Below are 19,175 nucleotides of genomic sequence, written 5' to 3'. Positions count from 1 at the left end.
ACTTGGAAAAGAACCCACCTGGGTTCTTTTAAATAAGTAGTTATGATGGATTACACTTGTTTACCTTAAATATATTTTTCACTTTCACTAATGTGTAAGTAATTTAGTAATTGTATCTACCGGTTAGTTTATCCAGGCCCAACATAGTCATGAAATTTGCTGCATTTATACGCTACTTTCTTTTTTGGTCATTAAATCTGGTCATGTCGGTGAACTCGCCACATAACAAATAATAATACTGTAATACAACGTACAAATAGGACACGATATAACAATTATAGTTCTCAGGATTGGCAAGGCCCCTAGCCTTGACATAACGACGTCATGTCCACGCTGCCGTTTTGTACAGGCGACGAAGCATTATACATCTTCCCATAAGTGGACGCTCAGCTTGTTTACTGTTTCAGTGATCTACATAAAAAAATATCCAACACATTACATTAGACAATATATATGTCATGTAAAACTCGTGGTGGTCATCCACCATCGCGTTGGCTGTATGGGTGCATGGGGCGCGGGGTCGTGTGAGACTCAGCGGCCGGATGGACGCAGGAAGGAAGCTGCTAGTTGCCAGCCTGCTCCCCTCAGTTCTATTTTAGAGTTCATTCATTTCACTCCATCATTTTATAGACCCACTAGTAAATAAAGAGGCGAGAGGATACGAAAATGTTTGTCCACATCCGTTTCGCCATACTCCAAATAATAAGAATGAATTGTCCAGGAAAAATATAAATAAACATCAATATTTTAGTTATAATTTATTGTGAATTATTCACACTTATTTTGGTGGTGCCTGGTGTATTATTCCCAGAATTATGTAAAAAATCTATAAAAATATGGTTAATTTCTCTACCTTAAGGATTTTGGTTATCACTACTAATTATGTTTTATACGTCCGTAGCCTTTAATTTCATTTTCTGCCATATATCCAGTTTAATTCAAAACACAATTTATAAACAAAAATGGCGACGCAGATGAATTTGTACAAAGTCTAGCTTGGTCTAAGTCTAGGTTTAAAAGAAAGAATAATATGTACCTACTTAAACAGGCAGTTCTATGGACTGCTCTGCCATTACGTTAATAAGAATGCTCGCTTATTATACTTACTTATATTAAGACAAATAATCCCGGACCCAATCGATAATAAGTAAAAAGATAAGCAAGCTTTGATTACATAGAATAGAATAATCTAAAGATTCAACCTAAAGGGCTAAGTGCTGCGCTAATAAGCATTCATAAAATTGTACTAAATTGCAATAGTTTACACCAATTAAATTAAAAAATTTAAACACTTCACATTAAAAGTTTAAAATGAGGAAATAATTTTGTAGCACGCAAAAGGTTAATTGTCCACAGTTACCGTTTATTGAACTTGTGTAAAGGTATTCAATCCCCTGTTTGCGCTTCGCTGCGTAATCGGAAATGAATAATCACATAGTATATCGGAAGTGAGCTAAATGGTATCATAATTTATGTGTGAAATAATCACGAAATATATATATATATATATATAAAAGTTATATTTTTGTGAACTTAAAAATAAACCTAGTCAGTAAACTATGTTTAGGTAAGAGTATCTCCTCTATATATACTGTATGTATTTTAATGCACAAGTTAATAAGATATGATCACTCAAAATAGTTATTAATTACTACTGTAGCTTTAGTATTAGGTGCATGATAGCGTTCTCTCTTTCAACTAGATACAAATAAAGCCAGTAAGCACAAAGAAGTTCTCCGGTTTGTTGAAACAAGCCGAATTATTATTACTATACTACTACTTGTAAGTTTATTTACAAGTAGAATTCTTTAATATCTTAAGTAATTGTGTGTGAAACTTTATTATAATCAAAATAGAGAGTTAAAACATTTTCGAACATAGAAGTAAGCATTGAAAATCATGACAGGCAACATTATATTCGCAATGGCATTACAAGTGGCGATCATCAATCAGATTCTTCAATTTTAAAAGTATTAAAGGTATTACTGATATTATACGATGCATGTCTCGCAGACATGAAGTTTTCGTGAAATAGGCATATGATGTTTAAAGACTTCACCCAGGATATCAGTTAGGTGCTGCAGTTAGAATATATATTTGTCCCACAAGTTCAGGTTACTATATTTAAAAACGTATTTACCTTTTAATAAATATTAATAATTTGGTAAGGTATTTAATTAAAACTAACCGTTACGGGGCACTGTGGGAATATAATTAAATATTCAATGGTATTTAATTTATTCATCAAGCCAGTAGAGCAAAACCATCAAAACATTGTATAGCATAAAGAGAAATAGTAATGAAACCAAACACTGTCCGTCAGGTGCACTCATAAATATTCTCTGCATCATTATAGTAAATGTTGAACTTTGAACGTGGTAACAACACGATACCATAACCAGGTCTCATTTAATTTGATTCTGTTTTACCACGTATACCAAAATTGTTATCTGTAAAAATATTTTCTTGAGCTTTCACACGAGAACTTTCTTCACTTAGTCATTATAGTCTGCGTGTGTGTTTTTAACGCATCAATTGTACGGCTAATTGAAATATGCGCGATATGAAGATAACTCGGCCCTTCTTTAGCTAATCAACGATGTTAATGTTTGTTTTATTTGAGTACATCTCTACCAATATAACATTCGAGATGAAGAAAAATATAAACACAATTATTTTTTAATTTATATATTTGGTTATCTGACAAATCTGGGTAGGTACTTATTAAAAGATGACCAAAAATATGAAAATATACTTTTACTTAAAATTGATTTGGAAGATCGCGAAAAGTGGCAAGAGCTCCACCGACAAGAGCGTAGCTCTTAAATTATGAATTAATGAAAAAAGAAAAATACTTTTTCAGATTTTTGTTTAAATATGTTATTACGTTTTTAGCAATCTAAATATTACGTTATTTTTTTTAATTAATTTAACTTATTATAAGTATTTACCTTTTAATTAACGTTATCGGGATCTGCTGCTCCATGGAATATTTAAATATCATTCTTATGTACTATCAAGAATATATCACAGAAAATACAATACATGCACTTACATAAATAACTATAATACAGATGATTAGGTAGAGAGTGGCGTCGGATATCACAATTCAAAAGATCTGGTAAAATCAAAAAGGCTTCAAGGACTCGAAGCTTGTAATAGAGATAGATAAGAATATTATATTCTTCAAGATAACATTGAAACAACCAGCTAACGTACCAACCTACTTATAGAGCCAAAACTGAATTTTATGACAACCTACTTCAGTCGTACCATACCTGCATTAATTTGAAAAAAAAAAACAATGAAGGCCTTATACAAATGCAATTATAAACAGTATACAATACATTTAACATCCATATCTCTCAAAATAGCTAATTTTACTCCACATTTGCTAGTTAGTTATTTCTGTTTCGGAATTCTAAATGTATACTTAACGTTAAGGGTGTTAATTAAGAGACAGACGATTTAATCTTGTAGACGCAGCTTGCACCTAGACTTGTGTAGAACACTGTTAAGGAATTATAAATGCCTTATGAGCATTTCCTGGTTTAATTTATTGTTCTTTTAAGCGTCTGTGTGCGTGAAAAAGTTAATTATGTTATACGCATACATCTATCACCTCTGGTGATATTGAACTGAAAAAATATGTCTTTATTTATTTACAGGAACATAGCCTAATCCTAAAAGATAAACCATTTTAATATTACATAAGATTTCTAATTTGTAATTACATTAATATTCAGATTTATCTTATCTGATTATTTATAAGTTGTCTGTTAGACGTTCTATAGAACTGCACTCGGCGACGCCCGCTAATTCCTATTTCCTCATTAGCTCTATCGTTCCCCGCCTGCGCCTGGGCATGCGCTGAGTCCATTCAACATGTCCCGTCCCCTGTAACTCCCCCTCCATCTTCTTTTTCCATTAACCTCTGTGCAATCCCCCCACCATCTCCTCAAATTCATCCGTTAAGCGAAATTGCTACAAGTGCACTCGCTGTGAAGTGAGTGATTTATTGACCATTTATTGAACTCTTAACGTTCGTTTAGAGTACTTTAGAGCATCTAGTTGATAATAATATTAAAGCCATAATTTATGAAGGGTTTTATATTTATGGTTATACATATCTAAAATATATTAGGAGTATCTAAGTACGGTAATAATAAGTATTATATATACCAACCCATTTAACTCACTCAGATTAATTCGAGAAATAAAATAAGAGCTATAGAGTCTGCCCGCCACTTTGTCGAAGTTCACTAAACCACAATATAAAATAACCATTGTCCTTCGGAAACAGCTAGTAATATATACGTTTTGGATGGCAAAACGTATATATTACTAGCTATTCCCACGACTTCGTCCGCGTGGAATATAACTTTATTTTTCTAAAATAAAATAAGAAATTAACTTACTCCTAATTACATCAGTTACCTGCCATAAAAAATCCTGTCAAAATCGATTAGCCGGAACAAACAGACACAGAAATTGTAAACAATGTTATTTTGGTGTATGTGTCGCATTTATATTCATATGCATGTAGTAAACACCGGTTATTTCAATATTACAAACAGACACTTCAATTATATTTATATGTATAGATATTTCACGATTATTTAGGTTTTAAGACGTAATGCATGGAATAATGACAAATATAAAAATTTCCCATATTTGTTAGAATTTCTATATGTACTGTAAAAGGCTAAACATAGTAGCCTGGTAGAGGCCAGCAGTGTCGTGTTGAAAGCAAAGAGCCCTCGACAAGAGAGGTGATGCGACATGGCGGGAAGCGCGCCGGTGGGCCCCAATTCGCCTTAGCATTATTCAATTGGGAGAGACAAGTGGTTGGCGTGGGCTAGCGCGTGACCTACTCACGTATTTAGGATTACTTTAGCACAATCTAACTAATCTACAGTTATAAAATTGTTCGTGCCGATTTAATATCGATACACAAATTTACTAAGTCAAAAAAGCTGAATATATGAAATTATGTTTGCTTTATAACTTAAGTCCGCTAAGAAATATTTTTTGTAGTTTTCAACACAAAATCACCTGTGCAGAATCGCGGGTAATAGCTACTCTTTTAAGAATAAGTTGTACTCGTAGTTCAGTTTATCTAAGCAATTTCATAAGCATTTGCATACATTACGCATATAATTCAAGACATGTTATAAAATAAGCTAGGTATATTGTTATTGCTTACTATAGTGACTGATGAAATGCGTTTTTCATATCATAGTACCAACGGCTGATGGGCTCGTGTTAATCTTGCTGATTAACAAACTATTTCTGACATAAATGGAATACACTATCGTAAAGTTTATCTCAGGTCAGCAACGATATTAGTAAAATCAGCAACTCGTGGTGTTTCCATAGACAGGCGCCAATAAACAAATCAGTCCAGATAACATCTCATTCAGTCGAGTGTCGAATAGAATAGGTATTAGAGCATCTATCGTCCTCCATCCTCCTTATGTCATATTGAACTAAATTAATAGTAGGTAAAGAGAACCGAGTGCGAAAGGCCTCTCTATTATATGCATGTCTTAAGTTGTCTTGCTTTATGCACTTTCTTTACTAGTCTCTCATTAAATAAGTATATGCTACAATTTTTATATTAGTGTACTGTTTAATTTTATATGTCACTCACTCTAGAACCAAAATTTTAGACCACTTCCGATGCAGCTATAGCTAATTTCACACTAAATAGATAAACTTTCATTCTACTCATCATTCTTTTACCCGTCATTTGTTTTTACGTGCCTGTATAATATTCTACATTACTTCTTTAAAATCGCAGAAAACTAAATTGGTTGCCTAGCTTATATTTGCTTTCATTATAAACAATATTTTGTTTTTAAATTAGAAAGTGTTATAAGTACAAACATAATAACTTCATGTATGCAATGTATTATTTCAACACTGAGTCTGTCTTTAGGCTTCCATTCCATTAGTTCCATAATAGTGTAAAAGATGCACTTCTACTACTTGGTATATTTTTTATTTACTGCTGTTACTGACAACACTCGTGTGACTTTATACTTGACATGTAGGATGTAGTTCCATAAAAATCTGAGCCTGAGGTAAGATTTACTTGTTACAATATAACTAGTGCCATAGTAAAGTAGTGGCCTATCTCAACTTTGTCCTTGTTAAATAATTATTTATCTTAACATTATATTATTAGGCTACTAACAAGAGCTAACACCCGAACACAATTTTTAAATCCAAACTTAAGAACCTATTCCGAAACCAAACTATCTGGCTTAATCCGGCATTGTGTTTATATCTTAGTTTACATGACAATATAACTTGAAATATTAAAAGATTTTTTGAAGCTCACCTTTCAAGGATAAATAATCACAATTTTCGCTTTGTCTCTTTATAACATGTTGAAATATAATGAGTAATGGTTATGATATTTCTAAAGGAAATCACACAATCATCATGTTAAACACACAGTAATTAACAAGTAAATTATTCGTGAGTGCTTTCACAGCGACCGGCATCCGGCGTGCGCCTGCGCTCCCAATTGGACTTCCGAGCGCGTTTCCGAAATCGCTCCAACAACGACCCGCGTCGTCGCGACCATTTTAATAACTCCAAAGGGAGCTATTGTTTTGTTATTATTGTGGCACGAGACAGGATGCTGGCTAATTAGACACTAATTTAGTTACTTGTTTTATTACTTTCATCACATTAGTGGCTTGTACCTTTAATTAAATAACGATCAATAATATTAATTCTTTCTGTATCATAATTTATTTAGTATTTGAGGCTCCTTATAACATACAAATATCGATATTGTTCTTTAAATTACTAAACCCCTTCAATTTGGATGCATGCACCTTGAAATTTGGTGCAACCAATTGTAAATCTATATAAAACCTTACATATACAACACGTATTTATATATAGTAGGTTCGAACAGAATAAATAATAAAAATGGTTTGTATATTACCAAGCAATTTACCAGGGCAATAAATATCTTTAATATGGATTGACATGTTACAACGCCGAAATGAACTCGTCCGTCAGCCAACCTTCTACAAATTGAACATTGAGGGCTAGTTTGGGCGTGGTGTTGTGACAGCCATGGCGGAAGAGACGAGTTAGCGAGGACTTCTGAAGAACAACATAACCAATACTAATATATTTCAATTATCTATGTCTATAATATGTTTACAGAGATTCAAGAAAAAGCGCAAAGAAAGCTCAGAGACACACAGAGATCAGACCACACATGACACAAGCAACTTGTACAAAGTTACTTAATTGATCTTGTTATTGATTTCAATCAATAATCTTATTCAGTTTTTTAAATTATGATCAAATTATTTGATTTTGCATTTTAATCGTCTATCAAATTAAGTTTGTGACAATACTTATTCATACTAGTATGTAATTTGTATTTTAAATACTGTATTTTGTATTTTATATTTCAAATACATATTTAAAAAATATTTAGGTATTTGCACTGATAAAATTCTTGAAAATAATTTGTAACTTCGAAATATCTAATTACAATTTCGGATTTTTGAAATTAATTAAACTCTTAAAGTTAAACGCCAGATTTGAAATTACCTGCTCTGAGGTCCAAGTCTAGTAATCAATCAATAAATAATAAGAGGGATAGTAGTCATATATTCGTAAATAAAAATATCTGTAATATTCCAAAATTATTGACGTCATTCATTGCACATTTAATGGAAATACTGTAACATTCATGAAACAAATTAAATAGATATTTGAATATTAACACACTCGCAATAAGAGAATAATTGCCTGTCGTAAAACAAGAGTCATAAATGATACAAGAATGGGAGATGAGTGTTTGTAAAATACGAATATGACCGAATGGATCTGTCGGATGATCGCCATAATAAGCGCTGATTTGTGTGCCCCAGTTCGCGTATATGAGACTGCGCAAGAGCAGGGCGCGCGACCTGCGCGACCAATTACATATGGCCCAAACAACCGCACAGATCTCGTTCGTATCCAGCCGTGTCCGTTTTAATTGTTCTGCGCATTGTGCGTCATTGAATGGACCACAGTTAGACAATGTCCGCAATATTCAATAAGAAAAGATAAATATTTGTTGACTCATCTATTTAGATCTAGATATTAATGTTGTATTTATTAGAATTTCATATTCTATGGATTTAAAAAGAAATATTTTTATCTATAGTAAGTAGACTTATAATCACTATTCTTTACAGGAGTTAGTAGAACTCGATTAAACAGGGCCAGCACAATAGATCTCTGAAGGTCACTATTGCTAAAGATCTGTAACACCTGACAACAGCCTAAATAACCTAATAAAAAAACTCATAATAGCCACAGATAACATAATATTATATAAATAGCTATAAGTTTATCCAACACAAAATAGTTCATTTTCTAGAATATATATGAGTGATGGGACCTTATAAATTGCGTGTATTATATGAAATAATATTTATAAAAATATATCAATCTACCATACCATTATGATTAGGAAGGTCCTATTCGTAGTTTGTTGTTATTAACTATTTTATCTATTCTTGAACCCAAATAGAATAATTGCTCACTGACAGTCTGTTGATAACTTCATTATTAAATTAAAGAACGCCCACTGAGATGCTAATTGAATTTATCAGTGATAGTTTAGTTATGTCACAGTACCACATTATTAATATTGTGGGAAATAAAGTTTTCCAGAAGTTTTAGTATTAATAATAGGAAATAGCTTTTTCCTATAAAACATTTAAGTTTATTTTGTATTTTACATATAAACATTACGTAATTCACAATTTGCCTGTGAATGTGTAACTGATATTTTATTTAACATCTATAGGTATATAATAAGTTTCATTTTATTCATAATAAAAGTTTTTATCATTTAAATAAAACGTGGATACCCATTAAACATATCCCTATATATTTAGGCCGTAGGAATAGTATTTTGCAAACCGCTGATTTTATCATTATAATACGTAACTGCCATCAGAAATATTTAATTTTTATACAATTATAAAACCGTTTTGGGAATGTAAATTGAGACACCAACATCTCGTAGCTCTAGCGTCGTAGATAAATTTGTACCTTAGACATTAATAACAGTGTAATGTACTTTCTAGATAAGGATGTTTAAACAGAATTCTATCAAAGTTTTGACAATTTATAAGCTACCTAAATATGGAAGTGTTCCCATACAATATCATAATCACACTTGGAATATATAATTTAAAAGGGTGCAATCAAGGCACCTGCTACTTCCTTTGTCTTGCCAGCTACACCGTTAAGGTCGCCGACAGACCGTGGAAGTCCGTTACAAGAATTTGTATGTGAATTTATAATTTAACTACATTCTTACTGTATAAATTACCTACTTGATTAAGTGTTGTTACTATTGTTTACAATGATGAACATGTAAACGTGTTTCAGATAAACATACACGATCTATTTTCTTTGAACCGATTACAAAACACGTGAAATTTTGTCTAGGTATCAGGATTAGGTAGGTATAGAAGATTGAATGATTTAAATATTGGTAATTGGTCTCTTTGGAACCTAACGTTTTATTAGGTTCTATCACTATACTAGGTTGGCCACATATAACACTATGCCCTGTAGTAGAGAATGCAGATAATTTGGTATTAGCCTCTATAGAGTCTGTTTAATTTAATTAGCAGTGGCTGGTTGGTGGTTCTATCCCAGCGAAATATATAAATATAATTTAAATTAAGTCCAAATTTAGAAATTGTGCCTCAACTATTTAAAATAATATTGAATAATAGTAATAAACTAGTCAAACATATTATATTTAGTTTGAACACATTTATATATACATAAATAATTTTATACCTATTAACTAGCATTTATTTACTATTCGATGACACTTGTCATTAGCAATACCGATTGCCACCCGGCTTGTTTAAAAAAATAACAATATATTGATATCCGAGAACCCGCACTATTTGTTAGTTAATGTGTAAACTTGGAATAGATATAGGTACTCGTATCTCCCTTGTCTAACTTTTAATTTGTCGAAAACTATTCTTAAATTTCTGATTATCTGATATTACGTCAATTATAATTAATATGACATGATCTCGTTAAAGTTTATTCACGCATTGATTACAATTGTATTAAACCGAATATACCTATATCTGTACCGGGAAATCATCGTATAAATGAACTGTAAACCAAAAAAATGTCTTGGTAAATAAAACTTGTATTAAATATTAATTTCTAATTTAACTTTATATTAGGTATTAGTGAATTGATTTCACGTGTAGAAGTATCTTAGATACATATTATAATACCTCCCTACTCTTTTAACATATTTGTAATATATTAACGTAACATTGTTTTTAAATTGTCAGCTATTATCGCATTTGTCTACATAGTTTTATTAGGTAGGTAACTAATATTGGTTAGCAATTTAAAATAATTACCTTGTCAAGAAATTAATAACCTTTACTATTGATAAAAAAATTGTTTTACAAATAGCAGAAAAAAACAATACTGGTACTATCCTGTGTTTTTGACGAAGATAGGTATACAAATATTATAAATTTGAAAGTACTCACATTTTATTATATTTTGATTTCTAGTGCAGCGTGGGATGCGGACTTTGGCGAGAAGGATTGGAAAAGTCATGTCAGACTGTTTGCGTAAGTTATTCACGGTACCTTTTTTATACATAATATTACAAAATTCTGTACAATATTTTTTGTTATGATAATACTAAAAAATAGTTTTTTATTATTTCAGAACGTCACATCGGAAACATCCTTTTCACGGGAATTATATTGTGTAATGGGCTGCAATGAAGCCCTTAATACCTACTTTCAAAAACTGAGAGGTAAGTACATTGTTCTTTACGTATGAATTCAATTCCAAGTAGATGAATATTATAACAATAATAATAAAATATTTATATAAATACAATTTTGCAGAATTAATTGGTACACCGCCTGCACCCGCTCTGGTGGCTGACAGTCTCACCGCTACGTCACTCTCATTACTATGGGAGGCGCCAACACCTGGAAATTTAAGCTATCTAGTACAATGGCGATACGAGGAGTTACCGGGCACTTGGCAATATTATTCTAACACTAGTCATTCAGATCGATCCATAATACATGTAAATAATTTACGTCCTTACACAAAGTACAGGGTACGTTCTCAACTATAAAACATCGTGAATTTTTTATCATTCAAATAATATTCTTAAATATACGTGTGGATTTCTTGTATGGTTTACAGTTCCGAGTTGCAATATTCTTGTCTGGTAGAGGTGGAACCGGTGAACCCTTTTATTCTGCTCCATCCGTGGTGATCTTGACACTAGAAAGTGGCAAGCCAAGTTCACCACCATCGTCATTAAGAGCAGCGGCTCCTGATTCAAGCAGAGTTGCTATATCATGGGAGCCGGGACCGTTTCCAAATGGACCTTTAATATCTTATGTTCTTCGCCTAACTGATACGCAACCTAATACTAATGATGCTTTAGAGGTATGTATAATATGAATATTTTTATATACATATATGTATAGCTTTTTCGAAATGCTTATACATTTTATAATTTTACAGGACATGCCAGCTTCAAACAACACATTGTTTTACATGTTCCAAAATTTAGCGGCAAATCGAGAATATGAAGTATCGGTGACGATGCGAAACGTAGCAGGCGAAGGCCCTAGAGCATTTGCTCGAGTGTCAACTCCTCCTTTACCCAAATGTATGTATATATATGTATACATTTTTATTACCTATTTATAATATACTACTGAATAATGTTATCTGTTTCAGCCGTTCCTAGTCAGCAGCCAATACTAATTTTGGGTGGAGAGCAAAATATTTTAGCAGCTCCTGCAAACGACATGTTTTCGGATCCTATAGAATTATACAGTACAGAATACATCATTACTGGTATATTGATTAATATTAATTTTATTCGTTTTTAGTTATTCATTGACTTTAGATTTGAACGTGTATTTTTCATTCCAGGTGTTGGCCTAGATATGTCCAGTGATTCTCTTTTCACATCTGTATCTAACGGCTACGTTTATCGGAGTTCACTTTCAAAAAAAAGTACTGCCGACCCTATTTTCACACCAGAAAATATTTCGTGCACTCCTCTAGACTTATCTGTGGATTGGTTAAATAGACATTTGTATATTCTGGGAGAAGTCCACTATGATGCTGACGGTTTAAATCCGCACAACACAACTCATAAGATTTGGGAAATTATTCGATGCGACTTTGATGGAAAGAACCAAATTATCGCTTACTCTGGATTCAATTCTCGTCCAATTCATTTTGAAGTTGACGCTTATAATGGGTAAGTATTATATAGAGTAAACTACCACATCTATATACGCACCTACACCTTATCAATTAAAAACATTTATTGTAAATTCCTTTCAGGTACTTATTCTGGGCTCTAAGGGGTGGAGACCGTGGTGGGCTCTATAGATTAGATTTGGCCAATATCTCTAACGGTGTACGTCATGAATCACCTCCAGAGTTAATAGTGAGGGATGCGCATTTAGGAGCATTTACAGTGGACCACGCTGATTTTAGGCTTTTAGTGGCACATCTTAAACGAAATACAGTGTTAGCTGTATCACTTGATGGGTAGGTATTCCATTTTCTTATGCCTAAAAATAAACAGTAATTGAAAATTTATTATATGTATAAATAGTTTTAATTGCTTATTTGCCTAAGATATAAAAAATAGGTAAATAGATAATAAACACATTTCAAAGTCAGCGTGCTCTAATCTAATCAATTATCGATACATTTTTTGATTATTAGATTTACATTATTTTAACCTTTCTCTTTCTTTCTCCTACCTCAAATGTATGTTAATTGTTATTGTTCCAGCCGTGAAGTAACAGACTTCCGAAGTAACACCCAAACTCCAATGTTCTTAGCAACACAATCTATTGCATATGCAAGCGGCCTCTTTTACTGGACCAATGGTAGAGAAATGCTCACTGAGGAATATCATGCACAAAGCGACAGTTATTTTCATAACGAATTTCCTTTGGCCTTAAACACGAAAACAATAGCGACTAGGGAGGTCCTCGTGGCCCTTAGAAGTTGTCAGCCAATTCCGGTACCTGTTAATCCACCGATTGGAGTGCAAAGTGTGATGGGTATTAGTCGTGCAAAGGTATCATGGTCGCCACCACATCTTCTTGGTCATCAAGGAAGTGGCGCTTGGCAGCAATGGACCTTTCATCTACAGTTGATTCATGCTACAACTCGTGATGTAATTGATATGTAAGTAACAATGAAAACCTTCTGTAAAAACACTCTTATATCTTTAGAAATACTGCTATTCCTGTTTTTTTTATTATTTTACAGTAAAAATTTGAACGATTATATGTATGTAGTTGAAAATCTGGAACAAGACACAGAATATAATATCAGAGTGGCTGCTGTTACAAAATCGGGTTCGGGTATGTATTAAAAACAATATATTCCGTATATACTCGTATGTATATGTTTTACATTGCATATTATTAAATAACTGTTGAACCTTACTATTATTCGTATGGTTTTTTTCTTTCAAAGGACCTTGGTCATCAGAATTTGTTGGTAAGACATTGGCTTCTTCACCTACAACCTTGCATAGTACGTTACTTTGGTCTGGACCAGATGGCCTTTTGCAAACTGATTTAACCGGGGACAATTTGCAAACTTTAATTCACAGGTACATATTATATTTACTAATTTTAATTACATGAAGAATTGTTTAAATATTCATAATTTCTTCATCATCTATCGTATTCGTGAATAAATAATGCTTGTAGGGATCCGTCTTCTCTGATCACAACGTCTCAATTACTCTTATTTAGTTACTCAACCAGTTGGTTGTGTATCTAATATTTTGACGCTAATAAATGAAATAAAACTTAAAAATGTAAAGTTACAACGATTATTTAAAAGTTTATTACTTGTTCTTATTGTAATGAGATAGCTTTCAGAATTGACGGTAGATTAAAAAAATAAGTATGACTATTCAAAAGTACTTAATTTTAAATATATTCGAATATATAATTTTCTATTCTATTTTTGTTCCTTATATTCTTTTCAGAGCCCATTTAAAAAACTTCTATATAACTGATATTTCTTGGTATCGTGACAAATTGTACCTAGTCACAAACATTTCAACTGTCATGTGGTATAATACAACATCCCACGAGAAAGGTTTAATGTCCAATATGGACAATGTCGGAAGTTTAGCTGTTGATTGGGTGGGTAAGAAAATCTACTGGTCGAATCCGAAGCAGCAACTGGTGCGTTTGTAAATTCTATAACTAAAAAAATATTATTTGAATTCAATGTCAATATTTACAAACTTTATAGTCAAGGTGATTAATCTATGTTACATTACAGATCACTCGTGGTAACTTCGACGGAGGCAATCGGGAACCGGTGCCAATAGTCACTGTTGCAAAAGAGCTTACTATCGACTCATTAGGAGCATACATCTATTGGAATACAGGGCATGCCGTCGAAGCCGCAAGACTTAATGGCGAGAATAAAATGGTTTACTATCCAGCTCAATTATTTAGTGGCAAACAAGGTAATTAATAGCAAGATTAATGAAGAAGATAAAATTTTGAAACAGCTTAATTGAAATGTCTAATTTCAGTGATGGGGCTAACAGCAGATTTCGAAAAGAAATGGTTATATTGGTTGGTGAGGAGTTACGATGGCTCTGAATTACATCGAGCCGCAACAGCTGACCAGATTTCACAAGGTGCAAGTGAGGTCAGTGTTTTTTTTTAAATTTAAATACGTCATTATGTTAAATTATTTTATAAATCATTAGTTGTCACTTATACATACTTGAACAATTTTGAAAGAAAATATATTTTCATGGTATTTCTTTGGACCCACTCTACAAGTTTAGTATACATTATATATTAGTATATATTATGGATACTTTGTAATCAAGTCACAAAATTTGAAAGCATGTCACTACTAAATTAAAAGATTAAAAATTACAAACGCCCAGATACAAATAAATTCAAACTACATACATACTTATTTGCCACAAAATTGTGCAGACTCTACATGTAACTGTCCAAATTTGCAAATGATCAATACAACCAAATATTTAGGTATTACAATTGACACCCACCTATCATTCCAGCCACATATAATTCTGTTAAGTATTCGAATTAGAAAGTTATTGTATGTTTTTCTACCATCTATCATATATCATAACACCTAAGGTATATTGCTAATGATAAAATAATAAAAATGACATACATGGCTTCGTCATGGGGCGCCGCGGCTAAATCTCATATAATTGTCGTAGAAAGAGCTCAAAGAGCTATACTGAAACTATGTACTTTTAAACCCTATGGATATCCTACCACCGAGCTGTATAAATGCTGCCAGGTTCTCACGGTTAGACAACTTTTTATTCTTTTTTCAATAATTAAACAACATACACTATTACCTTATGACACTCAAACATCTACACGTAATAACAGACTTGTGCTTCCAATAACTTCCTTCAATAACCGATTTGCACAGTGGTCACTAATGATTACAAAACCTCACATACGAAGAAACAGAAAAATGAATGCACCCCATACCATAAAATACCGAAAGCTAAACTAATTATTAAAATTGTAAATTGGATACAATGTCTAGAGGTAATTTATCCATCCTAAGACTTATTATATTGTAGGGCTAGACCCAGGCATACAAGTGTTATTTCTCTGTTGGATACTTTTACATTTTTTAACGTACCACTAAATTATATTGATTTTTTCTTTACATAATATTCTCTGTATCATTGAATATAGTAGCCGTATCCTTCTTCTAATGTATCTACATATAAATTTTAGCATGTAAGATCTAGTGGGGGACCTGGTGACCCGTGATACAGGTTCCTCGAATACCTAGTATAGGCACCAGTTCTTCACAAATCTATATTATCGCATGAAATTTTATATACCTCAAAGGCTCTGCAGCACTTTATATTATGTATGATTTTTGTGGAGAAAAATAAATATATTATTATTATTATTATTATATATATATATATTATAAATTACTGATTGTCATAACAATACAGAAACATATATTATTTAAAAGCATATATATATTATATTATAGTCAGATCTATTTATTTGGAAAAATGTTACTACTTAATATTCTCTTATCTGTGTTAAGTTTTAAAAAACAATCTTTAAACTTAAAATTAATAAAATTATACCCACTACAGGTTTCCGGATCCTTAGTGACACGTCTAGCAGGTACCGCTACCCTCGGTCCGCTGTGCTACTTCAGCGGCCGGCTGGTATGGGTGCAGGATGCTTCGCGGGCGGTTGTATCTGACTTGTCTGGAAGATACACTGCTGAATTAGTGCCTCGAGTTCATGTCATTGCTGTTAGAGATCCTATATTACATGCAAACAGCGGTAAGGATTTTTTATTTATACAAAAATATTTCGATATATGTTTATTTGAATAAAGAATTTTCTATACTATTCTACAAGTAAACTTATTTACTTTTGTACATCTCTTATTCTTCAACCGATTTCAAGAGAAAATAAGGTTCTCAATTCTATTGTATTTTTGTGTGCGATTTATACTTATTGCGCTTATTTTATTCTCAATTATTTACCATCTGACGATAAGAAAAAACTGCAATCGTGATCTTTGCATGTGGAACAAATTTATTAATTAATGTCATTAAAATACCTGTTGCTATTTAAACTATAATATTAATTAGATTACTTTTGCTATTTTTATACTTACATGTTGTTCTGTTTGTATAGAGTCATTGAATGCCATTCCGGAGACGATTAACTCATCGTCAATAGCGGTGGTGGGCAAATGGGATCGATTCAACATAACCTGGGCACCAGCATCTCGCGTCAATGTTAACAATAGCAGAGTATTCTACGACGTTAGCCTACACTTTTCTGATCAACACAAAATTGAGGTATGTGCAATTATTTAAAAAATTGTACGTACCTACTTTTAATGTCTTATATATAAAGTATGTACATAATTATATACCTTAGAACTTAGATGTTTATATATTGTATTAATTCATAAACTATTAAATTATTTATTGTATTGGAATTAGATTATGTTTATTAGTAGGTGTTTTAAAAGTTTACGTTGGTAAGACATGAATAACAAAATATATGTTATGGTTTTATATTATAACAAATAAAAAGTGTGAAAATTTTATATTAATGAATTAGGATTGAAGAAATCATTAATTACCTTATACTTAATAACCACACTATATCTCTTAAAATAGAAAAGTACTTAAGTACAAAACTTTACACTACTGGAATATATGATTCCTTGCCTCTAAAGAAGTACAAAAGTTTGAAAATACCTACATAAATATTTATTCCGTTACTTTGAATAAAAAAAATGTTATCACAATTATCATTGTTTAAGGCTACCTACCACGTTTATTATCCCGTAAGTGTTCGAAAAGTAAATATAGTATAAATGTTGGATTGTGCAGAGGACAGTGGAGGCTCCGTGGCTAGAGGTAGCGTGGGTGGGCGGCGGCGGCGTGGCGCCGTACAGCGCGGCGGACGTGAGTGTGCGCGCGCATACTGCATGGGGCGGCGGAGCGGCGGCGCGCGCGCGCCTACACTCTCCACCCGCACCGCCAGCCGCGCCGAGAGCTCCGCGCCTCTACGTGCAGCCGGCACCCCGCAGGTACGGCATTGCTCCTCAGCATAAATTGGGGATGTCTAGCTAACATAGAGCTGGGATGTGACCTGAGATCCGTTGTGTCGATAGTCTGCGCGACCATTCACGACTCAGGTGGTCGTGGAAGCCTTCATCCTTCGGTCAGAAATTTGTTGCGGTTAAATCCATCAGTTGAGCATGGTCTCGTATCACTATATGGATCTATACTATATATTATAGAGAGGTAAAGTTTGTATGTTTATTTCTTCGGGGTTTCCTCCGGTTGTGCGGATACGATTTAAAAAAATAATTCATTGTTACAAAGGTATACTATATATAGCTCGTGCGAAGCCGGGGCAGTTTGCTAATATCAAATAAAAATACGTTCATTAGTTAAGGTACGCTCGTATATTTTAGTATTTGTTCATTATTGTTGTTGTAAGAGAAAAAACTTACAATCCCTTTAAGGCCAAAATATTCCGCCACTTATGGAGAGAAACACGTGCAAACAATAAAGTTGGGCAAGGAGTTAATGTCATGACATTATGAATATAGCGAGGGGTCCTTATCTGCGATATTCCGATGGGAAGCGCCCACGCGGACCAACGGCGTGATCCGCGGCTACGAGGCGCAGTGCTGGGCGCTGCCGTCGGACCGCGCTACCGCCGCCGCCGCCAAGCCGTCAGCCTGCGCGGACGCCCGTCTCTCGCCTGCGCACACGCAGCTCGTGCTACGCGACCTTGTGCCCTCCTCGACCTATTACTTCCAGGTAAATGGCATATTATTAAGTAAACATAGACCTGGTTTCACTAGTATATTGAAATAAACAAACGTCAATTATAAAATTAAATAGAATAGTTCTAGTTTGACCTCTCAAACTCGTACGAACACAACCAAAACTGATGGTACATAATACATCCAATGTTAATAAATTAGAAAAAGGTGTACCAGATGACAGTGTAGTGATTTATTAAATTCACAAAGATATACGCTTTCTTAAAGAAGATATTTATCTTCATAAAATTATATTCAGGTTCGAGGTTACACCGATGCAGGTTATGGTCAATATTCTGAAGTAGTATCAGCATCCTCTGATGAAGTAAACCCAATTCCAAAAGTCATCATATCTTCACAAGAGTCTATAAGAATTGTTGATTTGGACTCCAGCGAGAGTGAAACAATTCCGAAAAGCATGGGAATACCCATCGACTTCGCTGTATCTATTGAAGAAAATATAGTTTACTGGGTTAACAATCTGGAGGAAATATTCTCGTCGAGGATCAACGGCAGTGGGCACTATAAGGTATATATTTATAATATGCATGTCAATTTACATATTCCTTTAAATTTATATATGCACTGAATTTCTTTAATGAATGCAATCTTATACCATCGTGTAATTAAAAATTTCAGATATGTACCTATATATATCTTTGTGGAATTTATATTATTTCACCCACACAAGTCTACTTCGATTACGTTGACTA

General features: G+C 33.1%; 1 protein-coding gene across 1 annotated transcript in view; it reads left to right on the top strand.

Moving 5' to 3' along the window:
- LOC131850851 (proto-oncogene tyrosine-protein kinase ROS) overlaps positions 1-19,175 on the top strand; it is a 38,122-nt gene that overhangs the window by 7,387 nt on the left and 11,560 nt on the right. The window contains exons 3-21 of the mRNA XM_059201225.1: positions 10,602-10,661; positions 10,762-10,852; positions 10,947-11,167; positions 11,257-11,505; positions 11,584-11,731; positions 11,803-11,922; positions 12,001-12,334; positions 12,421-12,630; positions 12,880-13,281; positions 13,366-13,460; positions 13,576-13,714; positions 14,099-14,300; positions 14,401-14,590; positions 14,660-14,778; positions 16,250-16,445; positions 16,806-16,972; positions 17,516-17,715; positions 18,244-18,457; positions 18,722-18,991. Of these exons, the coding sequence (XP_059057208.1) occupies positions 10,602-10,661; positions 10,762-10,852; positions 10,947-11,167; positions 11,257-11,505; positions 11,584-11,731; positions 11,803-11,922; positions 12,001-12,334; positions 12,421-12,630; positions 12,880-13,281; positions 13,366-13,460; positions 13,576-13,714; positions 14,099-14,300; positions 14,401-14,590; positions 14,660-14,778; positions 16,250-16,445; positions 16,806-16,972; positions 17,516-17,715; positions 18,244-18,457; positions 18,722-18,991 (3,627 nt within the window). The remainder of the gene's footprint in view (positions 1-10,601; positions 10,662-10,761; positions 10,853-10,946; positions 11,168-11,256; positions 11,506-11,583; positions 11,732-11,802; positions 11,923-12,000; positions 12,335-12,420; positions 12,631-12,879; positions 13,282-13,365; positions 13,461-13,575; positions 13,715-14,098; positions 14,301-14,400; positions 14,591-14,659; positions 14,779-16,249; positions 16,446-16,805; positions 16,973-17,515; positions 17,716-18,243; positions 18,458-18,721; positions 18,992-19,175) is intronic.

The sequence above is a fragment of the Achroia grisella genome, unplaced genomic scaffold, assembly GCF_030625045.1.
Source record: "Achroia grisella isolate CSIRO2021 unplaced genomic scaffold, CSIRO_AGI_Agris_v1 utg780, whole genome shotgun sequence".
Taxonomy (NCBI): domain Eukaryota; kingdom Metazoa; phylum Arthropoda; class Insecta; order Lepidoptera; family Pyralidae; genus Achroia; species Achroia grisella.
The sequence above is the reverse complement of the archived record's forward strand: the minus strand, read 5'-3'. Positions and strand labels throughout refer to the sequence as shown.